The 21,098-nt window shown below is 48.3% G+C and overlaps 1 protein-coding gene across 1 annotated transcript; it reads right to left on the bottom strand.

The window, feature by feature from the left end:
* Positions 1–4,991: 4,991 nt before the first annotated feature.
* kcns2 (potassium voltage-gated channel modifier subfamily S member 2) lies at positions 4,992–18,302 on the bottom strand. Its single transcript, XM_085992281.1, has one exon. The coding sequence runs from the start codon at positions 18,254–18,256 to the stop codon at positions 16,799–16,801; it is 1,458 nt and encodes a 485-aa protein (XP_085848407.1). The 5' UTR covers positions 18,257–18,302; the 3' UTR covers positions 4,992–16,798.
* Positions 18,303–21,098: the final 2,796 nt, after the last annotated feature.

Genomic DNA, 21,098 nt, shown 5'->3' with positions numbered 1-21,098 from the left:
CCACGCAGGCCAAGGGGTCAACTGCCGGCGCGCTAGGTAAGTGTAGGTCGGGGGCTTGCACCCGCGGGAAGCCCCCGACCCGAATTTCTGGGCCATTATGTTATTCTGCTGTAGAGGTGAAGCTGTGTCTCTTGAAGCCCAGCTGTTAATTAAAGGCCATGGACTGAAAATTCAGCAGGAAATAAATGGTTTTGTAAAAACGTTATTTTGCATCTATAACAAAGTTTAACACTTTGAAGTAGGATATCTGAAATACGATGTATTAAATATAGACTGAAGAGAGGTTAGTGTAAGGCTCGCAAAATTCTCACATTCCCCCAAGGTTATTAATAAAAAGGACCCTATGGACAATTTAAAAAGGGTACCCAAAGATGGCGTCCACACCTCGTGACCAAAAGCCTGTAAGATTTTAAAAGCCTGAACTCTGCAGCACAGAACAAGCAGCTTTGGGAAATCGAAACTTAAAATGCATTTCTGTGAAAAGGACTTTTGTGTTTGGAGGGCCAGACAGTTAAGCAAACATTTGAATATGCATTTTTGTCAAATTGGAACAGATCAACCCAGTTAGGCCTAAACATGAGGCCATTAGTTTGTCTGCATAAATAATCAGAAACAGCTTAAGGAAGCCATCAAGGCTGGACAGGCTGATTAAAATGCATTAATGACAATACATCCCGGACATCAGGCCATTAGGTGCGATAAACGGCCATCTAAAAACAGTTATTCTAGATTGGTGTAATCATTTAAAACAGCCCGCCAAAATTGAAACAATGGACTAACCTGATTTGGTGCGCAGATAAGGGGCCGTCGAAAGGAGTATAACTGTAGGCCCTTGGTAGCAATCGCTCTCTTGTCTCTCTGCTCTCTTGGCTCTTGACTCTTGCTGGCCTCTTGGGGCTGCCGCCGCTCGCACTCATGCCCTGGCCTCGTGGCGGGTTCTCTCCTCGCTCCCCGCAGTAAGATTTCAGCAGTCAAGGACAACCATACCAACCGCAGGGGAGGGGAACGAGACCCGAGTCTATAGTCATCCAGGACACCCAGGCCGCAAAAAGGGGCGAGATGAAACTGAGCAGGTAGCCCAGGACTTGTATAATAGCCCTACGAGACGAGACGAATCGAGACGAAGAGTAAGGTAGACCCGACAAAGAGCAGAGAAGGGCAGCAGAAGACGTATTAATTAAAACCCGAGCGCTGAGTTATAAGCTGACGCTCGGGGAAGAAAGTATCAGAGGACAGTGAGACTAAGTTGGTTGGGCGAACCCTGCAATTAAGCTGGCGCTTAGGGGCAAGCCTCTCGTTGAACACTGCAAATAAATGCAGGTGTCCACGCCATGACGAATATACCGGCGTTCCAAGAATGGGTAGGAAAATCTAAGCAGTAAAGACTGCTAACTGCCCCATTGACACAACGTTACCGCCAATGACCACCCGAGGAAGAAGAAGAGAACCCATCGCGACGAGACGACGACGGTAGCTGAGGAGAAGAAAGCTGTGTCGCAGCAGCAGCTCCAGCACCACGCCCTGAGGCCACGTGGCGATGGGGTACCTAAAAGGACAGAAGACTAAACCTCAAAACCCACATCCGTTAAAACAGCTGGCTTTGCTTTGGATTGGTGAGCATGAATTCTGGCCCCTCATAGCTTAATCTAGTTAGGTATAGGGGTGGGATAAGGATTAAGGGGATTGTTAAAGTAGTTGTTTTCCCTTGATGTGCCGTGTGTTCCCCATTCCCTGTATAAGTATAATTATTATATGCCTGTATTTTATACTAATAATTTCTCATAAGACTGTGTTCTCGTTTTCTGTTTTAATAAAATCTTGGTTTTCTTACACCAAACCACTTGTCTACTCGAGTCTTTCTGTATCGCCGCCTGTACCTAAGTCCGGTGTCTAGAACCCAGGGGCGTGGGAGCGATTCGAACCACTCACAGACAGTCAGGGGCAGAACTGACTGGGCGCACGCGCCACCCCCTACATTAGGAATAATAGACATGAATAGACATTAATCAATAATATGAAATAAATTCAATTTGCTAATGTGACAGAACTCAATTAGCACACAAATATGATTTACTGAAATATCTGCCCATATCCACTGATAACCATTAGTCTGTCATGTTCAGAAGCTTAATCCAATCATCTCTAATTATAAGATCAGTAATAAGCAGTTTAGCATTTTTATAATCAATGTCAGCAAAATAAAATAATATTTTAATCTGTTTAATTTTTAAAGGCAGTAACAGGAAAAGTAGATCTGAACATGTGCTTTTCATAATAAATATGTAAAACTAACACTACTAATAAATATTACATAAAGTTATATTATCTGCCAGTGTGGCCTGTTAAAAAAAAGTCAGGTCCAATTTTAACCCTGCCCGCCCTGGTGGGAATGAGGCAGGTAGGTGGTTAAAATGGTGGTCAGACACTTCCCCCTGCGATCGCACCCGACCGCCATTTGAACTGCCGTGTTTTCGGCAGCGTCGGTGAAACTCGCCACAGGCCGGAAGGGAACCTCGTTAATATTTAAATGTCGAGGTCTGATGACGTCATTCGGACCCCGACGCCACTTTAACTGCCGACCGGGGCAGTGACGCCCGGTGGCGGATCGTGATCAGAAGAGGCCCAGGTAAGTTTACATTTTTTTAAGGGTTTTTTTTGGGGCCGGGAGGAGCTGCTTCAGGCCCCACAAGGAAACCTTGAGCACCCCCCTCCCTGCAGCACGGTCTTCTCTTCCCCTCCCACGACTGTGTTCCCCTCCGGACCCCCTCCCCCCCCCCCCTCACCACTTACATTAGTGGAGGCGATGGATCCCTCAGGTACACAGCAGCAACCTTCTCTCACGCAAAGTCCTGCTCCTGCCCACATTGTCATTCTTACCAGATTTGGGCGAGATTCCAGCCTGAGAGATGGTTCGGGGGGATTTAACGTATAGAGGTAATGGTCCTGAAGATAATGGTTCACGCCCTCCCCAGCCCCCACACGCCACGCTCACTCCCCGAGTCAAAATCAGGACTATATTATGTATAACCCACTGCAGAGAATTATCAGGAAATGTTGAAAATAATTGCATCTCATGTGGCTACATGTTAACGCATTTGTTCAGGATTGTAATCCAACACTTACTATTGGAATTCCATTTGCCTTTTCCTTTGTTTGCCCCCAGGGAAGAAAAGGAAGAGTTAGTCGAAACTCCTGTCCTGGAGGTAATGGGTCATGCAAGGGCCTGGTTCCACGGCATCAAGCATCTCAGTTACTTTGCCAAAGTGGTCGTTTCCCCCACCTAGAAGGGCATGGGCAGCAGGTGCATGGGAACATAAGAACATAAGAAATAGGAGCAGGAGTAGGCCAATCGGCCCCTCGAGCCTGCTCCGCCATTCAATAAGATCATGGCTGATCTGATCCTAACCGCCAATCTACTATCACAGGACCATCTCCTGAATCTAACAGAATTAGACACACGAAATAGGAGCAGGATCAGGCTACACGGCCCCTGGGCCCGCTCCGCTACCCACAGGGCCATGACCGATCCGAACCTAGACTCATGTCCAAATTCCTGCCCGCTCCCCATAACCCTTTATTCCCCTTACTTCTAGGAAACTGTCTATTTCTGTTTTAAATTTATGTAATGATGTAGCTTCTGCAGCTTTTTGGGGCAGCATATTCCATGGACCTACCACCCTCTGAGTGAAGTAGTTCCTCCTCATCTCAGTTTTGAAAGAGCAGCCCCTTATTCTAAGACTATGCCCCCTAGTTCTAGTTTCACCCATCATCGGGAACATCCTCCCCGCATCCACCCGATCCAACCCCTTCACAATCTTATATGTTTCAATAAGATCACCTCTCGTTCTTCTGAACTCCAATGAGTAGAGTCCCAATCTACTCAACCTCTCCTCATTTGTCCATCCCCTCATCCCCGGGATTAACCGAGTGAACCTTCTTTGTACTGACTCGAGAGCAAGTATGTCTTTTCTTAAGTATGGACACCAAAACTGTATGCAGTATTCCAGGTGTGGTCTCACCAATACCTTGTACAACTGAAGCAATACCTCCCTATTTTTATATTCTATCCCCCTAGCAATGAAAGCCAACATTCCATTGGCCTTCTTAATCACTTGCTGCACCTGCATACTAACCTTTTGAGTTTCGTGCACCAGGACCCCCAGATCCCTTTGTACTTCAGTACTTTCCAGTTTCTTGCCATTAAGATAATAACTTGCTCTACGATTTTTCCTGCCAAAGTGCACCCATCACCTCCAAGTCACACATCATCCTGACTTGGACATATATCACCCATTCCTTCACCGTCACTGGGCCAAAATCCTGGCACTCCCTCCCTAATGGGAGTACTTTTCACCACATGGATTTCAGCATCTCAAGAAGGCGGCTCACCACCACCTTCTCAAAGGCAACTAGGGATGGGCAATAAATGCTGGCCTTGCCAGCAACGTCCACAACCTGAGAATGAATTTTAAATTATGTATATTCCTAGACAACTTATTGGGAAGCTATCACATCCAAGTCCAACTCTAACATTTATATGTGCTTGCATTTTCCACCAAGGATAGAATCCGAACCAGGTACGTTAGTTTTCACCTCTGAAATGTACATATTCTTACATAGTATTTACAGCACAGAAACATGCCATTCTACTCAACAGGTCCATGCCGGTGTTTATGCTCCACTTGAGCCTCCTCCTACCTTTCTTCATCTAACCCCATAAACATATTCCTCTATTCCTTTCTCCTTCATGTGTTTATCTAATTTCCCCTTAAATGCATCTATGCTATTTACCTCAACTACTCCTTGTGGTAGCGAGGTCCACATTCTAACCACTCTATAGGTAAAGATATTTCTCCTTAAGTCTCTATTAGATTTATTAATGACTATCTTATACTTATGGCCACTAGTTCAGGTCTCGCCCGCAATTGGAATTAATTTCTCTACGTCTACCTTATCGAACCCCTTTCATAATCTTGAAGACCTCTATCAGGTCACCCCTCGGCCTTCTCTTTTCTAGAAAAAAGAGCCCCAGCCTGTTCAATCTTTCCTGATAGGTATAACCTCTTAGTTCTGGTATCATCTGAGTAAATCTTTTTTTGCACCTTCTGGGTGTAGTACCCACACTAACAGCCTAGTTGGGGGTCAGCTAGCTGTACAAATCAAGAATGAAGCCTACGACTTTCCAGACTGTATACCTTTCTAATAGTTCCGAGTGTATTTCCCAACAAAGCCATTAAGGGAAGTCAACATTTCTTCACCCAACTAAACACATTCGAGTTTTAGTTCAAGAATTAATTTCAAAAGAGAAAATTCTTCGCAACGCAGGGACAAATTCATGATCCCGTATAACGGGGTGAAAAAAAAACAGACGTTGAGATTTTGGTCATTGCATTCTTTATTCAGATTCCTGTGGAAGACCAGATTTTTCTGTAACGTGTAGTGAAAAGTTCTAGCCAGCTGTTTCGAGCGAATAAATAGACTGTGGTTCTGAATTAAAGTTAGCAGCAAAGATCTATGGTATTTGCAATAACACACCTTTCAGGCAGTCCATGCGATTTAAAAGTCAGAATTTGACATGCAGATGTCCATTTATTTGCACAGTCACTAATATATCAAACCGCACAACAAAAACTACACCGAATATTGGTTCAGAATTTACCGTCTTTAGTGGGCAGCACTAAACCCATCCTCTGTTTGACAGAGAGAGACTGTGCTTTCGACTTTCTCATGGCAAACAAGAATAGGTTATTTCCTTTCTATATTAAAGCACAATTCTGCACAGATTTACATATTGATGCAATTAAGACATTTTTACAGGGCATTTACAGCAGCATACATTGATACAAATGAGTATGCTCTACACTCGGGCCAGGTTTTTTTTTATTCGTTCACGGGACGTGGGCGTCGCTGGCAAGGCCAGCATTTATTGTCCATCCCTAATTGCCCTTGAGAAGGTGGTGGTGAACCTCCTTGAACCGCTGCAGTCCGTGTGGTGAAGGTACTCCCACAGTGCTGTTAGGGAGGGAGTTCCAGGATTTTGTCCCAGTGACTATGGAGGAACGGCGATATATTCTAAGTCGGGATGGTCTGTGTGACTTGGAGGGATACTTGGAGGTGGCGATGTTCCCATGCGCCTGCTGCCCTTGTCCTTCTATGTGTTAGAGGTCGCGGGTTTAGGAGGTGCTGCTGAAGAAGGTGCTTACATTACAGAGTGGAGGGGTGGGGCACATAAAATGAATGCAAGTTATTTTTTGTTTGAAATGGTATTTTGTTACAAGTAAAAAAACAACTTTTGTGTATTCCTTTTGCTTAAAACCAGCAGTCAAGCATCAGATGAGCACATTAACAAATCAACACAGGCTACTGTTTGAGATGTACACCCTTCATCAAAACCGTTCAGACAAAGGGTCTACACCTGAAATGATAACCAGTCTCTTTTTCTTATATATATTGACAGTCTTTGCTGTGTAGTTCCAGTTCCTTCTGTTTTAATTTGATTTTCAGAATTTTCTTCCTTCTTATCAGCACACAATCCTTTATTTTTGCCACTCCACTCACACATTTTATCAGAACATAAGAAATGGGAGCAGGAGTCGGCCATACAGCCCCTCGAGCCTGCTCCGCCATTCAATAAGATCATGGCTGATCTTCGACCTCAACTCAACCTTCCCGTCCCATCCCCATATCCCTTGATTCCCCTAGAGTCCAAAAATCTATGGATCTCGTTCTTGAATATACTGAACAATGAGCCTCCACAGCCCTCTGGGGTAGAGAATTCCAAAGATTCACAACCCTCTGAGTGAAGAAATTTCTCCTCATCTCAGTCCTAAATGGCCAACCCCTCATCCTGAGACTATGACCCCTAAATCTTGACTCTCCAGCCTGGGGAAACAGACTATTTTGACCAAGTATTTAACTTCTGCTGTGTGCAACAGCGTTTTCAGGTGGCACTGAATACAAGTGAAATTTGCTGCCTGACCTGCTGAGTATTTCCAGCATTTACTGTATTTATTTCAGACTTCTGGCATCCACAGTATTTGGTTTGTTACAAGTGAAATATGGGGAAGGGAGGTGTGGGGAAAGGGAGACATGAAAAATAGTGTGGAATCATAGAATGATACAGCACAGAAGGAGGCCGTTCAGTCCATCGTGCCTGTGCCGGCTCTTTGAAAGAGCTCTCCAATTAGTCCCACTCCCCCTGCTCTTTCCTCACAGCCCTGCAAATCTTTCCCCTTTCCAGCAATTAACTGTAACTGACAAGAGGGACATTATAAGAGAAAACAGGGAAAAAGGGAGAAAATTAGAAAAATAAAATGTAAGAAAAAGAACATGGTAAAGAAAAGAAAACATCAGATGTTCAGGAAAAATAACATCTCTCACTCGATATCGATACCCTCTCACTCCTGCTGTCAAAACAGTGACATTCCCCGTTAGAAACGGGAGCCGTATTTGTTATCTATGATAAACTGATCAATCAAATTGTTTCTGAGAATTCTGTGGTGTTAGAATGAGGATCAGCTAGACTTTGCTCCCTATGGTGTATTTTGGAGTAGTGCTGAGCACACAATCCGCCTGAGCTTTACTCTGCCTGTAATGTCTATTGTGTTCGTAGTGCTAATTGATGGATCAGTCTGTCGGCATCAGGTCTCATGAACCAGATCATACTGACTCTCTTCTAGTGATGGACAGACAACTGGAAAGGTGTGATTGCACTCGAAAGGTTTTTTTTTTATTCATTGATGTGATGTGGGCGTCGCTGGCTAGGCCTGCATTTAGTGCCCATCCCTAATTGCCCTTGAGAAGATGGTGGTGAGCCGCCTTCTTGAACCGCTGCAGTCCATGTGGTGTAGGTACACCCACAATGCTGTTAGGAAGGGAGTTCCAGGATTTTGGCCCAGCGACAGTGAAGGAACGGCGATACAGGTCCAAGTCAGGATGGTGTGTGGCTTGGAGGGGAACTTGTAGGTGGTGATGTTCCCATGCGTCTGCTGCCCTTGTCCTTCTAAGTGGTAGAGGTCGCGGGTTTGGAAGGTGCTGTTGAAGGAGCTTTGGCGAGTTGCTGCAGTGCATCTTGTAGATGGTACACACTGCAGCCACAGTGCGCCGGTGGTGGAGGGAGTGAATGTTGAAGGTGGTGGATGGAGTGCCAATCAAGCGGGCTGCTTTATCCTGAATGGTGTCGAGCTTCTTGAGTGTTGTTGGAGCTGCACTCATCCAGGCAAGTGGAGAGTATTCCATCACACTCCTGACTTGTGCCTTGTAGATGGTGGAAAGGCTTTGGGGAGTCAGGAGGTGAGACACTCGCCGCAGAATTCCCAGCCTCTGGCCTGCTCTTGTAGCCACAGTATTTATATGGCTGGTCCAGTTCAGTTTCTGATCAATGGTAACCCCCAGGATGTTGATAGTGGGGGAATCGAGGAGGTTACGAGGTTACGAGGAGATTTGCAAGAATGTTGCCAGGACGGGAGAATTTTAGCTATGAGGAAAGATTGGACAGGCTGGGGTTATTTTCTTTGGAACAGAAGAGACTTAATTGAGGTGTATAAAATTGAGGGGTCTAGATAGAGTGGATAGGAAGCACCTATTTCTATTAGCAGAGAGGTCAATAACCAGGGGCATAGATTTAAAGTAATTGGTAGAAGGATTAGAGGGGAGTTGAGGAGAAATATTTTCACCCAGAGGATGGTGGGGGTCTGGAACGCACTGCCTGAAATGGTGGGAGAGGCAGAAACCCTCATCACATTTAAAAAGTACTTAGATATGCACTTTTAGTGCCGTAACCTACAGGGCTATGGATCAAGAGCTAGAAAGTGAGATTAAGCTGGATAGCTCTTTTTCAGCCGGCACAGACACGATGGGCCGAATGGCCTCCTTCTGTGCTGTAAACTTCTATGATCCTATGAACTGGAATTAGTCGATGCTGTGGAATTAACTTTTTTTATATCTGAAAGGGCGGTTCTGTACAATGTACACAGTAGCATCCTTCGCTCCACCCACCCCCTACAAAATAACTAAAGGGTATATTCTCATCATACATACATATATATATATCAAACGTTCAGTGGCATTTGGTTGTCCATGGTGTGCCAGATGCCCAATCACATACCTGAATTTCCGACGATGTCACCTGAAAATTTACTGATTTAACCTGTCCCTAATCTTTTGATAAGACTGCCATGTGTTCAACTGATGCTGAGGAATATATGATTCTTACAAGGGGGGTGGGGGAGGAATGAAGCAATTTTAGTTACGTGATTACAGTAGCTCGTGTACAAATACCGAGGGGCAGCAGCTGAATCATCTTCATTGTAGGCCAGAAGCATGTTCCTGCTTCCACAACACGAGGGAAGCACAGATAAAAGGCCATTAAGAGCAGCCCCAAACTGTGTGTAAAATACTACTGTGGACTCAATCCCACCTATATAAATTCATGAGTAGATGGTCTACATAAATATTCCAAAAGATAATCAAATAAAACTGTAGAATTATGTGTTTATCCTCAAATCTACACTGGCCTCCATAAACTTGAGGTCATCCAAAAGTCTGCTGTCCATGTCCTAACACGCACCAAGTTCCATTCACCCATCACCTCTGTGTTCGCTGACCTACATTGGCTCCCGGTTAAGCAATGCCTCAATTTTAAAATTCTCGTCGTTTTTTTCAAAGCCCTCCATGGCCCCGCCCCTCCCCATCTCTGTAATCTCCTCCAGCCCTACAACCCTCCAAGATATCTGCGCTCCTCCAATTCTGGCCTCTTGAGCACCCCCCATTTTAATCGCTCCACCATTGGCGGCCATGCCTTCATCTACCTAGGCCCTAAACTCTGGAATTCCCTCCCTAAGCCTCTCCGCCTCTCTCCCCTTTTAAGAAGCCCCTTATAACTTACCTCGTCATCTGCCCTACTATCCCCTCAGTGTCAAATTTTGTTTGATAATCGCTCCTGTGAAGCGCCTTGGGAAATTTTACTACGCTAAAGGCGCTATATAAATGCAAGTTGTTGTTGTCAACCCCAGCCAGTTGCTTTCCACAGATTAGATGCGATTTCCCAGGTTACAGTCACTCATGTATATTTGAATATACCTGCCCACATCTCTTGTATATTTACTATATTCAGTAACTCAGATCCTGGATCATTGCATGTTTTACATTAAGATCACAAGATAGATAGGGATGAGGAAGGCCACTTGGCCCATCCAGTAAAGTAGTAATAGGATCCAGTATTCCTCAGCAATTCTGCCAGACTTCGGGTGGAACATCTGAGAAACAGATAGGGATCCAGATGTTGGATCCCACTGACTCTTGGTGCTAAAAATTCCAGTACGCTGGAAACCTGCCGGTAACAGCGCCGGCCGAGGCTAACGGCCGCCCGCTGAGAGAGAGCGCAGGCGGCACTGGTATTTTGGTGCTGCCGGCTAATTAACATCAGCGGTGCGGAGAATTTGTGATCTGTCCGACGCTAAGATCAGCAGGAGGCCGAAGGTCCCGTCTGTCTCCCGCTTGCAATGAAGGGGAACGGGGAAGAAAGGAGCGAACCTGTCGGCCATGTACGGAGCAGTTGCTATACTTGCTACAGCAATATTACCTGCCACCCGATTATTAACTATGTTTGTTGATTTTTTAATAGTTCATGAAATGAATGCCTCTGCATTCTCTTTAACACTAATCTTTCCCCAATGGTTACTTTTGAAAGTGTCTAAATGTGTAGTAATCCTGCCAGCTTTACACAACTCGACGCAAAATAATTATTTGATAAATAATTGGTTATGGAATTTTGAATAAATTAATTATAATTCCTTAAAATCTTAAGCAGTTGAGTCCAGATATGCTAGGGGGTGAGGTTCTGGTGACTCTATCATAAGGATAGAAGAGATCTTATCAGAGATGATCTTCAAACGTTGCGATGGAGCTCTAACCAATCTGATGCCCTTTAGGAATTTTTTTTTTTTTAATTTGCTGGGAATCCGCCAAGGGATTTGCAGTTTTGTGCAAGTGTTCAGTTCTGAACCAAAAGCTTGTTCCACAAGGTTTCACCCATTGATTTACTGACCCACAAACACTGGAGGCCTCCCGGAAAGCCGCCAGAAAATGCAAACCCCCTCCCGCCCCACTGATGGGCAAAAAAATGAAAGTATAAAAGAAGAACCTTGGCAAAGGTTTGAAGTTCCGGCATCGACCTGAGGTGTTTTCCACTTGTCAGCTTCCATCCTCGTCTACAATCTGCCAAGTCCTGCCAGACTCCTCATGGCCGTTAACGCTGCTGAAGCGCTTTTAGCGGCTGCACGCACTGGCGTGCATTAGCGAGGGTGGCAAGAGGAGCGTCGAAATCCAAAATGGAGGAGTGGGTGTCAACTCGGCGTTGCACGTTGCTTGACGTCACGCTCCGACTCATTAAAAATACTTTCGGCGATCGCAGGCAACAGCAGCAATGCGACCTGCCGAAAATGACGGCCGCCGGCGGCGGGCAAAAGTGCGGCAGCTGCCATTTTTTTCCTCAAATCGGGTGTAAATGGCTGGCGCTAAACCCCAAACTTTTAGCCCTTGGAGTTTCCAGTTGGCCTTGTAAGAAGTGGAACCTCTGTCCAACCCTTACAAGATCAATCACGACAAGGGACCAGGGTGGGGGGCTTCCTAGGCTGGGCGTTCCCACTTCCTTGACCCAGAAAGGAACTAGTGTAAGACTGCAGACTGAAGGAGATGAAGTGTACTAGCCTCCAGAAGAGCATTCTCTGGAATTGGAGGGGGGTGGGGGGTGGTCTTGGCCAGGGAAGTGGCCTGGACCTCCAAAGATAATGTAGTCCTTTTTTAAAATCAGGATCGACTCCCTTAGTGAGGGGGGACTCCATGGAGTCTATAGGGAGGTGGGGGGCGCTGGGCATCTCCAGATGGTGGCCAGGTTGCGGATTTCCATGGGGCAGGCGAGCACCAAAGCTGTGCCCGTCACAGTGCAGGCACCCACTAGCTGCGTACGGACCCCACTTACCGCAAACTCCAGTGGGGTCAGCGCTAGAGGGTACTACCGGGGGCCATCATGATCGCAACCTGTAGATATTTGGGGACTCGGGTCTCCTTTCCCATCATTGCATCAACCTGTTTCTTTAATGAGTCCTGAGATTTAGCCTCCATTACCTTAAGACTAAATCACTTCCACACATTGATTGCACTTCGTGTGAAAACCATCAATCCTACATTTGCCTTTTGCCAGTTTGAACTTGTGCCCACCTTGCCCAAATTTAATTTGTGTTTTTCTTTCAAGCTCCTCTCTATTCGGAGCTGAAAAGGCCAAGTTTCTCGTCATTTTTCTTCATAACTCACTCCTCTGATTGTCGGGATCAGTCTCACAGCTCTTCCCTGTAGCTTGAGTGTGTCCCTTACAGACACAGACACATTTTAATCTAACTCGCCAGGTGGGAAACCCATTCTGAGGCAGGAGGGTGAACAGCCAGAGGTCATGGTCCATATCGGTACCAACGACATAGGTAGAAAGAGGGATAAGGTCCTGCAGGCAGATTTCAGGGAGCTAGGAAAGAGATTAAAAAGCAGGACCTCAAAGGTAGTAATCTCCAGATTACTCCCGGTGCCACGCGCTAGCGAGTATAGAAATAGGAGGATAGCACAGATGAATGCGTGGCTGGAGAGATGGTGCAAGAGGGAGGGCTTCAGATTACTGGGGCATTGGGACCAGTTCTGGGGGAGGTGGGACCTGTACAGGCCGGACGGGTTACACCTCAACAGGGCCGGAACCAATATCCTCACGGGGAGGTTTGATAGTGCTGTTGGAGAAGGTTTAAACTAATTTGGCAGGGGAATGGGCACCAGGATGTAACATTAGAAAGGGAAAATAAAGTGCTCAAAGGATTGGGAGAGACAGAGAGCTCTAAAGTAAGAAATAGTAAGGTATTAGGGGGAGTCAAACTAAGAGAAAATACAGGATAGTCTAGGATGGGTTTACAGTGTATGTAAGTGAATGCACGAAGCGTAGTAAACAAGGTAAGTGACTGCAGGCACAAATAGCCACATGGGAATATGATGTTGTGGCAATAACTGAGACCTGGCTCAAAAAAGGGCAGGATTGGGTATTAAATATTCCTGGTTATAAAGTGGTCAGGAAAGATAGGGAAGGAAAGATAGGAGGTGGTGTGGCAGTATTGGTCAAGGAAAATGTTACAGTGCTGGAGAGGGAAGATGTCCTGGAGGGGTCAAGGACAGAATCTATATGGCTAGAGTTAAGAAATAATAGAGGTGCCATTACACTACTAGGTGTATTCTATAGACCAACAACTAGTGGGAAAGATATGGAGGAGCAAATTTGCAGAGAAATTACAGAGAGGTGCAAGAACTATAGAGTAGTGATAATGGGGGACTTCAACTATCCTAATATAGACTGGGATCGTAATAGTGTTAAGGGCAGAGAGAGGGAAGAATTTCTGAAGTGTGTTCAGGAGAACTTTCTTGATCAGTACATTTCCGGCCCAACGAGGAAGGAGGCATTGCTGGATCTGGTTCTGGGGAATGAGATAGGTCAAGTGGAGCAAGTGTCAGTAGGTAAACATTTAGGGAACAGTGATCATAGTATCATAAGGTTTAGAATAGCTGTGGAAAAGGACAGGGAGCAAACTAGAGTAAAAATGTTTAAATGGGGGAAGGCCAATTTCAGTGGGATGAGAACAGATCTGGCCCGGGTAAACTGGAATCGAAGATTGGTGGGCAAAACAGTAATCGAACAATGGGCTGCCTTTAAAGAGGAAATAGTTCAGGTACAGTCGAGGTACATTTCCACTAGGGGGGAAAGGCAGGGCAACTAAAGTCAGGGCTCCCTGGATGACGAAAGAGACAGAGAATATGATGAAACAGAAAAAGAGTGCGTATGACAGATGTCAGGTTGCAAATACATCTGAGAATCAGGCTATATGTAGAAAGGTCAGAGGAGAAGTGAAAAAGAAAAGAGGGGCAAAGAGAGGGTATAAGAATAGAATGGCAGCCAACATAAAAGGTAATCCAAAAGACTTCTATAGGCATATAAATAGTAAAAGGGTGGTAAGAGGAGGGGTGGGGCCAATTAGGGACCAGAAAGGAGACCTAAGCATGGAGGCAGCGAGTATGGCTTGGTACTAAACGATTACTTTGCATCTGTTCACCAAAGAAGAGGATGCTGCCATAGACATAGTAAAGGAGGAGGTAGTGGAGACACTTGATAGGATAAAAATTGATAAAGAGGAGGTATTAGAAAGGCTGGCTGTACTTAAAGTAGCTAAGTCACCAGGAGCAGGTAGGATGCTGAGGGAATTGAGGGAGGAAATCACGGAGGTACTGACCATAATATTCCAATTCTCCTTAGATACAGGGGTGGTGCCAGAGGACTGGAGAATTGCAAATGTTACACCATTGTTCAAAAAAGGGTGTAACGATAAACCCAGCAACTACAGGCCAGTCAGTTTGACCTTTGGTAGTAGGGAAGCTTTTAGAAGAAGTAATCAGGGACAAAATTAACAGTCACTTGGACAAGTGTGGATTAGTTAACGAAAGCCAGCATGGATTTGTTAAAGGCAAATCGTGTTTAACCAACTTGATTTAGAGTTCTTTGATGAGATAACAGAGTGGGTTGATGAGAGTAATGCAGTTGACGTAGTGTACATAGATTTCCAAAAGGCGTTCGACAAAGTGCCACATAATAGGCTTACCAGCAAAGTTGAAACCCATGGAATAAAGGACAGTGGCAGCATGGATACGGAATTAGCTAAGTGACAGGAAACAGAGAGTAGTGGTGAACGGTTGTTTTTTGGATTGGAGGAAGATATACAGTGGTGTTCCCCAGGGGTCGGTACTAGGACCACTGCTTTTCTTGATATATATCAATGACTTGGATGTAGGTGTACAGGGCACAATTTCAAAATGTGCAGATGACACAAAACTTGGAAGTATAGTGAACAGTGAGGAGGAGAATGATAGACTTCAGGAAGACATAGACAGGCTGGTAAATGGGCGGACACATGGCAGATTAAACTTAATGCAGAAAAGTGTTAAGTGATGCATTTTGGTAGAAAGAATGAGGAGAGGACATATAAACTAAATGGTACAACCCTGAAGGGGTTCACCAACAGAGAGGCCTGGGGGTATGTGTGTACAAATCATTGAAGGTGGCAGGGCAGGTTGAGAAAGCAGTTAAAAAGGCTTACGAGATCCTGGGCTTCATGAATAGAGGTATAGAGTACAAAAGTGTGGATATTATGATGAACCTGTATAAAAACTGGTTCGGCCCCAACTGGAGTATTGTGTCCAATTCTGGGCACCACACCTTTGGATAGATGTGATGGGTGCAGAAAAGATTCACGTGAATAATTCCAGGAATGCGGGACTTCAGTTACGTGGATAGACTGGCGAAGCTGGGGTTGTTTTTCTTGGAGCAGAGAAGATTGAGAGGAGATTTGATAGAGGTGTTCAAAATCATGAGGGGTCTAGACAGAGTAGATAGAGAGAAACTGTTCCCATTGGCAGAAGGGTTGAGAACCAGAGGACACAGATTTAAGGTGATTGGCAAAAGAACCAAAGACGACATGAGGAAAAACTTTTTCACGCAGCGAGTGGTTAGGATCTGGAATGCACTGCCTGAAAGGGTGGTGGAGGCAGATTCAATCACGGCTTTCAAAAGGGAGTCGGATAAGTACCTGAAGGAAAGAAATTTGCAGGGTTACGGGGAAAGGGCGGGGGAGTGGGACTGGCTGAAGTGCTCTTGCAGAGAGCTGGCACGGGCTCCGAATGGCCTCCTTCCGTGCTGTAACCATTCTATGATTCCAGTGCAGTGCTGAGGGAGCGCTGCACTATCGGAGGTGCCGTCTTTAATATGAGACTTTAAACCGAGGCCCCGTCAGCCCTCTCTGGTGGACATAAAAAATCCCATGGCACTATTTTGAAAAGGAGCAAGGAAGTACTGTTTGTACATATTCGGTAATCTGGACAGTTCTAAGTGGTCACCAAGAGCACTTCAGTGTACATAAAATTATTTACATCTAATTTACTATAAAATTACATTTCAAGTAAGTTCTTAATTATCTACTCTATTACACTCTGGCAGCAATTTACAGAGGTTCTGATCATCTATAACTTAATGCATCTAAATACAATGTAATGAAAATAGGATTTTAAAAGTAAATAGACTTGTAATTGTAATTATTAGTTTCAGTGTGAGTTAACATCAAGTTAAAAACAAAATAAGGCTGAAACGTTGGCTCCTGGTCCAGCAAAGCCTTGTATTTAAAATTCCCATCCTCGTGTTTAAATCCCTCCACAGCCTCGCCACTCCCTATCTCTCTGTAACCTCCCCCAGTCCTCCGAGATTTCTGCATTCCTCCAATTCTGGCCTCCTACGCATCCCCGATTTCCTTCGATCCATCATTGGCGGCCGGTAGCTTCAGCCGCCTGGGCCCCAAGCTCTGGAATTCCCTCCCCAAACCTCTCCGCCTCTCTCTCCTTTAAGATGCTCCTTAAAACCTACCTCTTCCTGTCCTAATATCTCCTGATGTGGCTCGGTGTCAAATTTTGTCTGATAACCGCTCCTGCGAAGCGGCTTGGGATGCTGTATAAATGCAAGTTGTTGTTGTTACTGTTACTGTGTATGTCAAATAATGTGGCAACTGTGTACATAAGCAGTGTTTGAAAGAGTTTGGGCTGAAGTTACTGGTTTTGACGTCTATTAAATGCACTATATTTAACGGTTTGAGTTGCGATTACTGGGTATGTTGCATTAAGTGATCATCGGGTGTGCTTTGCATATTTACATTGTATTCGACAGTTCAGACTTTATTCAATGTACTGAGTTGTTCATACTGTGTTCGCTGGGTGTACCTTTGCTCATGTTACTCAGACTGGCCATCAGGGACTTCATTCTGTCCGCATAGTAGTCGCGAAGGTTAAGCAGAGGCAATTCAGCCAGACCCTCATCAAACTCACAGTTCCTCATGGCGTTCTCCAGATTTTTCTGCCGCCGGTAAAAGTGTGAGAATTTGTTGAAGATGAGGGTAATGGGAAGCACGACTACCAGGATCCCAGCCAGGATGCAGGCAGAGGCCGTTAGTTTGCCTCCGATACTGATGGGGACCACGTCTCCGTAGCCCACGGTGGTCATGCTAACGGTGGCCCACCACCAGCACGAGGGAATAGTGGCCAGACCAGAGTTGTCTTCTTTCTCGATGGTGTAGACCACTACCGAGAAGACGGACACTCCGACTGAGAGGTAGAGTAAGAGCAGCCCCACTTCCCTGTAGCTGTGCTTCAAGGTGGCTCCCAGCGACCTCAAGCCCGTGGAGTGGCGGGCCAGCTTGAGGATGCGGAAGATTCTCATGAGCCTGAGTACCTGCACCACTCGGCCGAGATTGATCAAGGCAGGACTGCTGTCAATGGCCAGGTTCACCAGCAGGGTCAAGTAAAAAGGCAAAATGGACATCAGGTCGATGAGGTTCAAAGGATGTCTGAAGAAGTGCCGCAGACTCGGGGACACAAAAAATCTGGCCAGGAGCTCAAAGGTAAACCAGGCGATGCAGAAGTGTTCAACGCTCTCAAACCGGGGGTCGTCCCTGGTATTCCCCTGGCCATCCACCAGCTGGAATTCGGCCATGCTGTTCAAACACATGGTGGCTATAGACCCTAAAACCATAATTATAGACAGGGCACTGTATAACCTGCTTGCAATGTTGTAACCAGGGTTTTCAGACATCAACCAAAGACGCCTCCGGAGGTTACCAAAGACCTGGCTGTCGTACTTTGAGGCGTCCTTGTAGAAGGTTAAGACCTCGTCGAACGAAGAGGTGGTGCTACCTTGGTCGCTGGCCGTCTCCTCGCACTCGTCCTGGTCGGCTCCCGTTCTCCTCGCCTGGTAACCGGGACTGGAGCAGGACGGGTCGACGAAGAACTGGCTGATGCCCCAGTATTCGATCTCCTGGCCAAAGGAGAAGATGCACAGCTTGTCAGCGGCCTGGAGCTTGCCAGTGTGGTAGAAATTGAGGATGTAAGGGAACAGGGCGGGGTTCCGGTCGAAGTAAAACTCTTTCTCGCTGTCGTCATAGTCGTCGCAGAGTTGGAGGATGGATTCGGTGGAGTGGCATTTCAGCAGCCGACCCAGCCTGGTTTCTGGAAACCGCGACAGGGTCTGACACCTCAGCTTTCTCTTCAAGCCCCCGACATTGACGCTGATCTCACCATCACCCATCACCTCCTCCTCCTCCTGCTCGTCACCCATCCAAGCATCCGGAACCGGACCAGTCATCCTGGACGGGGGGTTGGGGGGGGGGGAGAGACAGAGAGGAGGCCGCGTCCCTGAAACAGACCGAGAATGAAGTCAAATATAATGAGTCGGTCGGACACCTCACACCAGGGGATGGAAGGGGGTGCTGCTGAGTACAGCCCGGGAACGGGGGTGGTGGGGGGGGTTGGGGTGGAGACAGTACAGCCCCGGGGTGGGGATAGTTTGGGGGGATGGGGGATAGTTTGGTGGGGGTTGTGGTGGGGTGAGTATAAAAAGTATCTGTTTATGATGGGAGGTTTGTTACATTTTTTTGCCTGACTCTAAATCACAACAAACCAGCGAGAACCGAGCGCTTACTGGTCCTGGGTCGGTTCGGTTCCCGGGTCGGTTCGGTTTGTTTCTCAGTCCCTTGGCAGCGCAAGTTCGGTTTGTTTCCCAGTCCCGGGTCAGTTCAGTTCCCAGTCCCGGGTCGGTTCGGTTCCCAGTCCCGGGTCGGTTCGGTTCCCGGTCCCCGGTCGGTTCTGTCCCGGGTCGGTTCGGTTCCCGGTCCCGGGTCAGTTCTGTTCCCGGTCCCCGGTCGGTTCGGTTCCCGGTCCCCGGTCGGTTCTGTCCCCGGTCGGTTCTATTCCCTGTCCCGGGTCGGTTCGGTTCCCGGTCCCGGGTCGGTTCGGTTCCTGGGTCAGTTCGGTTCCTGGTCCCGGGTCAGTTCTGTTCCCGGTCCCCGGTCGGTTCGGTTCCTGGTCCCCGGTCAGTTCTGTCCCGGGTCGGTTCGGTTCCCGGTCCCCGGTCGGTTCTGTCCCCGGTCGGTTCTATTCCCTGTCCCGGGTCGGTTCGCTTCCCGGTCCCGGGTTTTCAGTTCCCAATCCTGGGTCGGTTCTGTTACCGATACTGGGTCGGTTCGGTTCCCGGTCCCGGGTCAGCTCGGTTCCCGGTCCCGGGTCGGTTCGGTTTCCAATCCCTGGTCGGTTCTGTTCCCGGTCCTGGGACGGTTCTGTCCCCGGTCGGTTCTATTCCCTGTCCCGGGTCGGTTCGGTTCCCGGTCCCGGGTTTTCGGTTCCCAATCCTGGGTCGGTTCTGTTCCCGGTCCTGGGTCGGTTCGGTTCCCAGTCCCGGGTCGGCTCGGTCCCAGGTCGGTTCGGTTCCCAGTCCCGGGTCGGTTCTGTTCCCGGTCCTGGGTTGGTTCTGTTCCCGGTCGGTTCGGTTTGTTTCTCAGTCATGGGGCAGCGCGGGTTCGGTTTGTTTCCCAGTCCCAGGTCAGTTCTGTTCACGGTCCCGGGTCGGTTCAGTTGCCGGTCCTGGGTCGGTTCTGTTCCCAGTCCCGGTTCGGCTCCCGGTCCCGGTCGGTTCGGTTCCCGGTCCCGAGTCGGTTCGGTTCCCGGTCCTGGGTCGGTTCTGTTCCCAGTCCCGGTTCGGCTCCCGGTCCCGGTCGGTTCAGTTCCCGGTCCCCGGTTGGTTCTGTCCCTGGTCGGTTTTGTTCCCGGTCCCAGGTCAGTTTGGTTCCCGGTTCCGGGTTGGTTTGGTTCCCGGTCCCGGGTCAGTTCGGTTCCTGGGTCGGTTCGGTTTGTTTCTTGGTCCCAGGGCAGCGCCAGTTTGGTTTGTTTCCCAGTCCTGGGTCAGTTCAGTTCCCGGTCCCGGGTCGGTTCGGTCCCGGGTCGGTTCGGTTCCGGGTCCCGGGTCGGTTCGGTTCCCGGTCCCGGTAGGTTCGGTTCCCGGTCCCGGGTCGGTTCGGTTCCCGGTCCCGGGTCGGTTTGGTTCCCGGTCCCGGGTCAGTTCTGTTCCCGGTTCCCGGTCCCCGGTCGGTTTGGTTCCCAGTCCCCAGTCGGTTTTGTCCCCGGTCGGTTCTGTTCCCGGTCCCGGGTCAGTTCGGTTCCCGGTCCCGGGTCGGTTCGGTTCCCGGGTCGGTTCGGTTCCCGGTTCCGGGTCGGTTCAGTTCCCGGTCCTGGGTCGGTTCTGTTCCCGGTCGTTTCGGTTTGATTCTCAGTCGTGGGGCAGCGCGGGTTCGGTTTGTTTCCCAGTCCCATGTCAGTTCTGTTCACGGTCCCGGGTCGGTTCAGTTGCCGGTCCTGGGTTGGTTCTGTTCCCGGTCCCAGTTCGGTTCCTGGTCCCGGTCGGTTCGGTTCCCGGTCCCGGGTCGGTTCGGTTCCCGGTCCCGGGTCGATTCGCTTCCCCGTCCCGGGTTGGTTCGGTTCCCAGTCCCGGGTCGGTTCTGTTCCCGGTCCCGGGTCGGTTCTGTTCCCGGTCCCGGGTCAGTTCGGTTCCCCGTCCCGGGTCGCTTCGGTTCCCAGTCCCGGGTCGGTTCTGATCCCGGTCCCGGGTCGGTTCGGTTCCCGATCCCGGGTCAGTTCGGTTCCCGATCCTGGGTCGGTTCGGATCCCGATCTCAGTCGGTTCTGTTCCCGGACCCCGGTCGGTTCTGTCCCTGGTCGGTTTTGTTCCCGGTCCCGGGTCAGTTCAGTTCCCGGTCCCGGGTTGGTTTGGTTCCCGGTCCTGGGTCGGTTCGGTTTGTTTCTCGGTCCCAGGGCAGCGTGGGTTTGGTTTGTTTCCCAGTCCTGGGTCAGTTCAGTTCCCGGTCCCGGGTCAGTTCAGTTCCCGGTCCCGGGTCGGTTCGGTTCCCGGTCCCAGGTCGGTTCGGTTCCCCATCCCGGGTCGGTTCGGTTCCCAGTCCCAGGTCGGTTCTGTTCCCGGTCCTGGGTTGGTTCTGTTCCCAGTCGGTTCGGTTTGTTTCTCAGTCGTGGGGCAGCGTGGGTTCGGTTTCTTTCCCAGTCCCGGGTCAGTTACGTTCACGGTCCCGGGTCAGTTCAGTTCCTGGTCCTGGGTCAGTTCGGTTCGATTCCCGGTCCCGGTCGGTTTGGTTCCTGATCCCG

This window comes from Somniosus microcephalus, chromosome 7 (assembly GCF_052327205.1).
Source record: "Somniosus microcephalus isolate GS21.2 chromosome 7, FLI_Smic_1.0, whole genome shotgun sequence".
NCBI classification, from domain to species: Eukaryota; Metazoa; Chordata; class Chondrichthyes; order Squaliformes; family Somniosidae; genus Somniosus; species Somniosus microcephalus.
This window is presented reverse-complemented; position numbering and strand designations above follow the sequence as displayed.

What these genes read in the sequence shown, in the direction of transcription:
- kcns2 (XM_085992281.1), bottom strand. Translation starts at nt 18,256, where the DNA reads ATGACTGGTCCGGTTCCGGATGCTTGGATGGGTGACGAGCAGGAGGAG.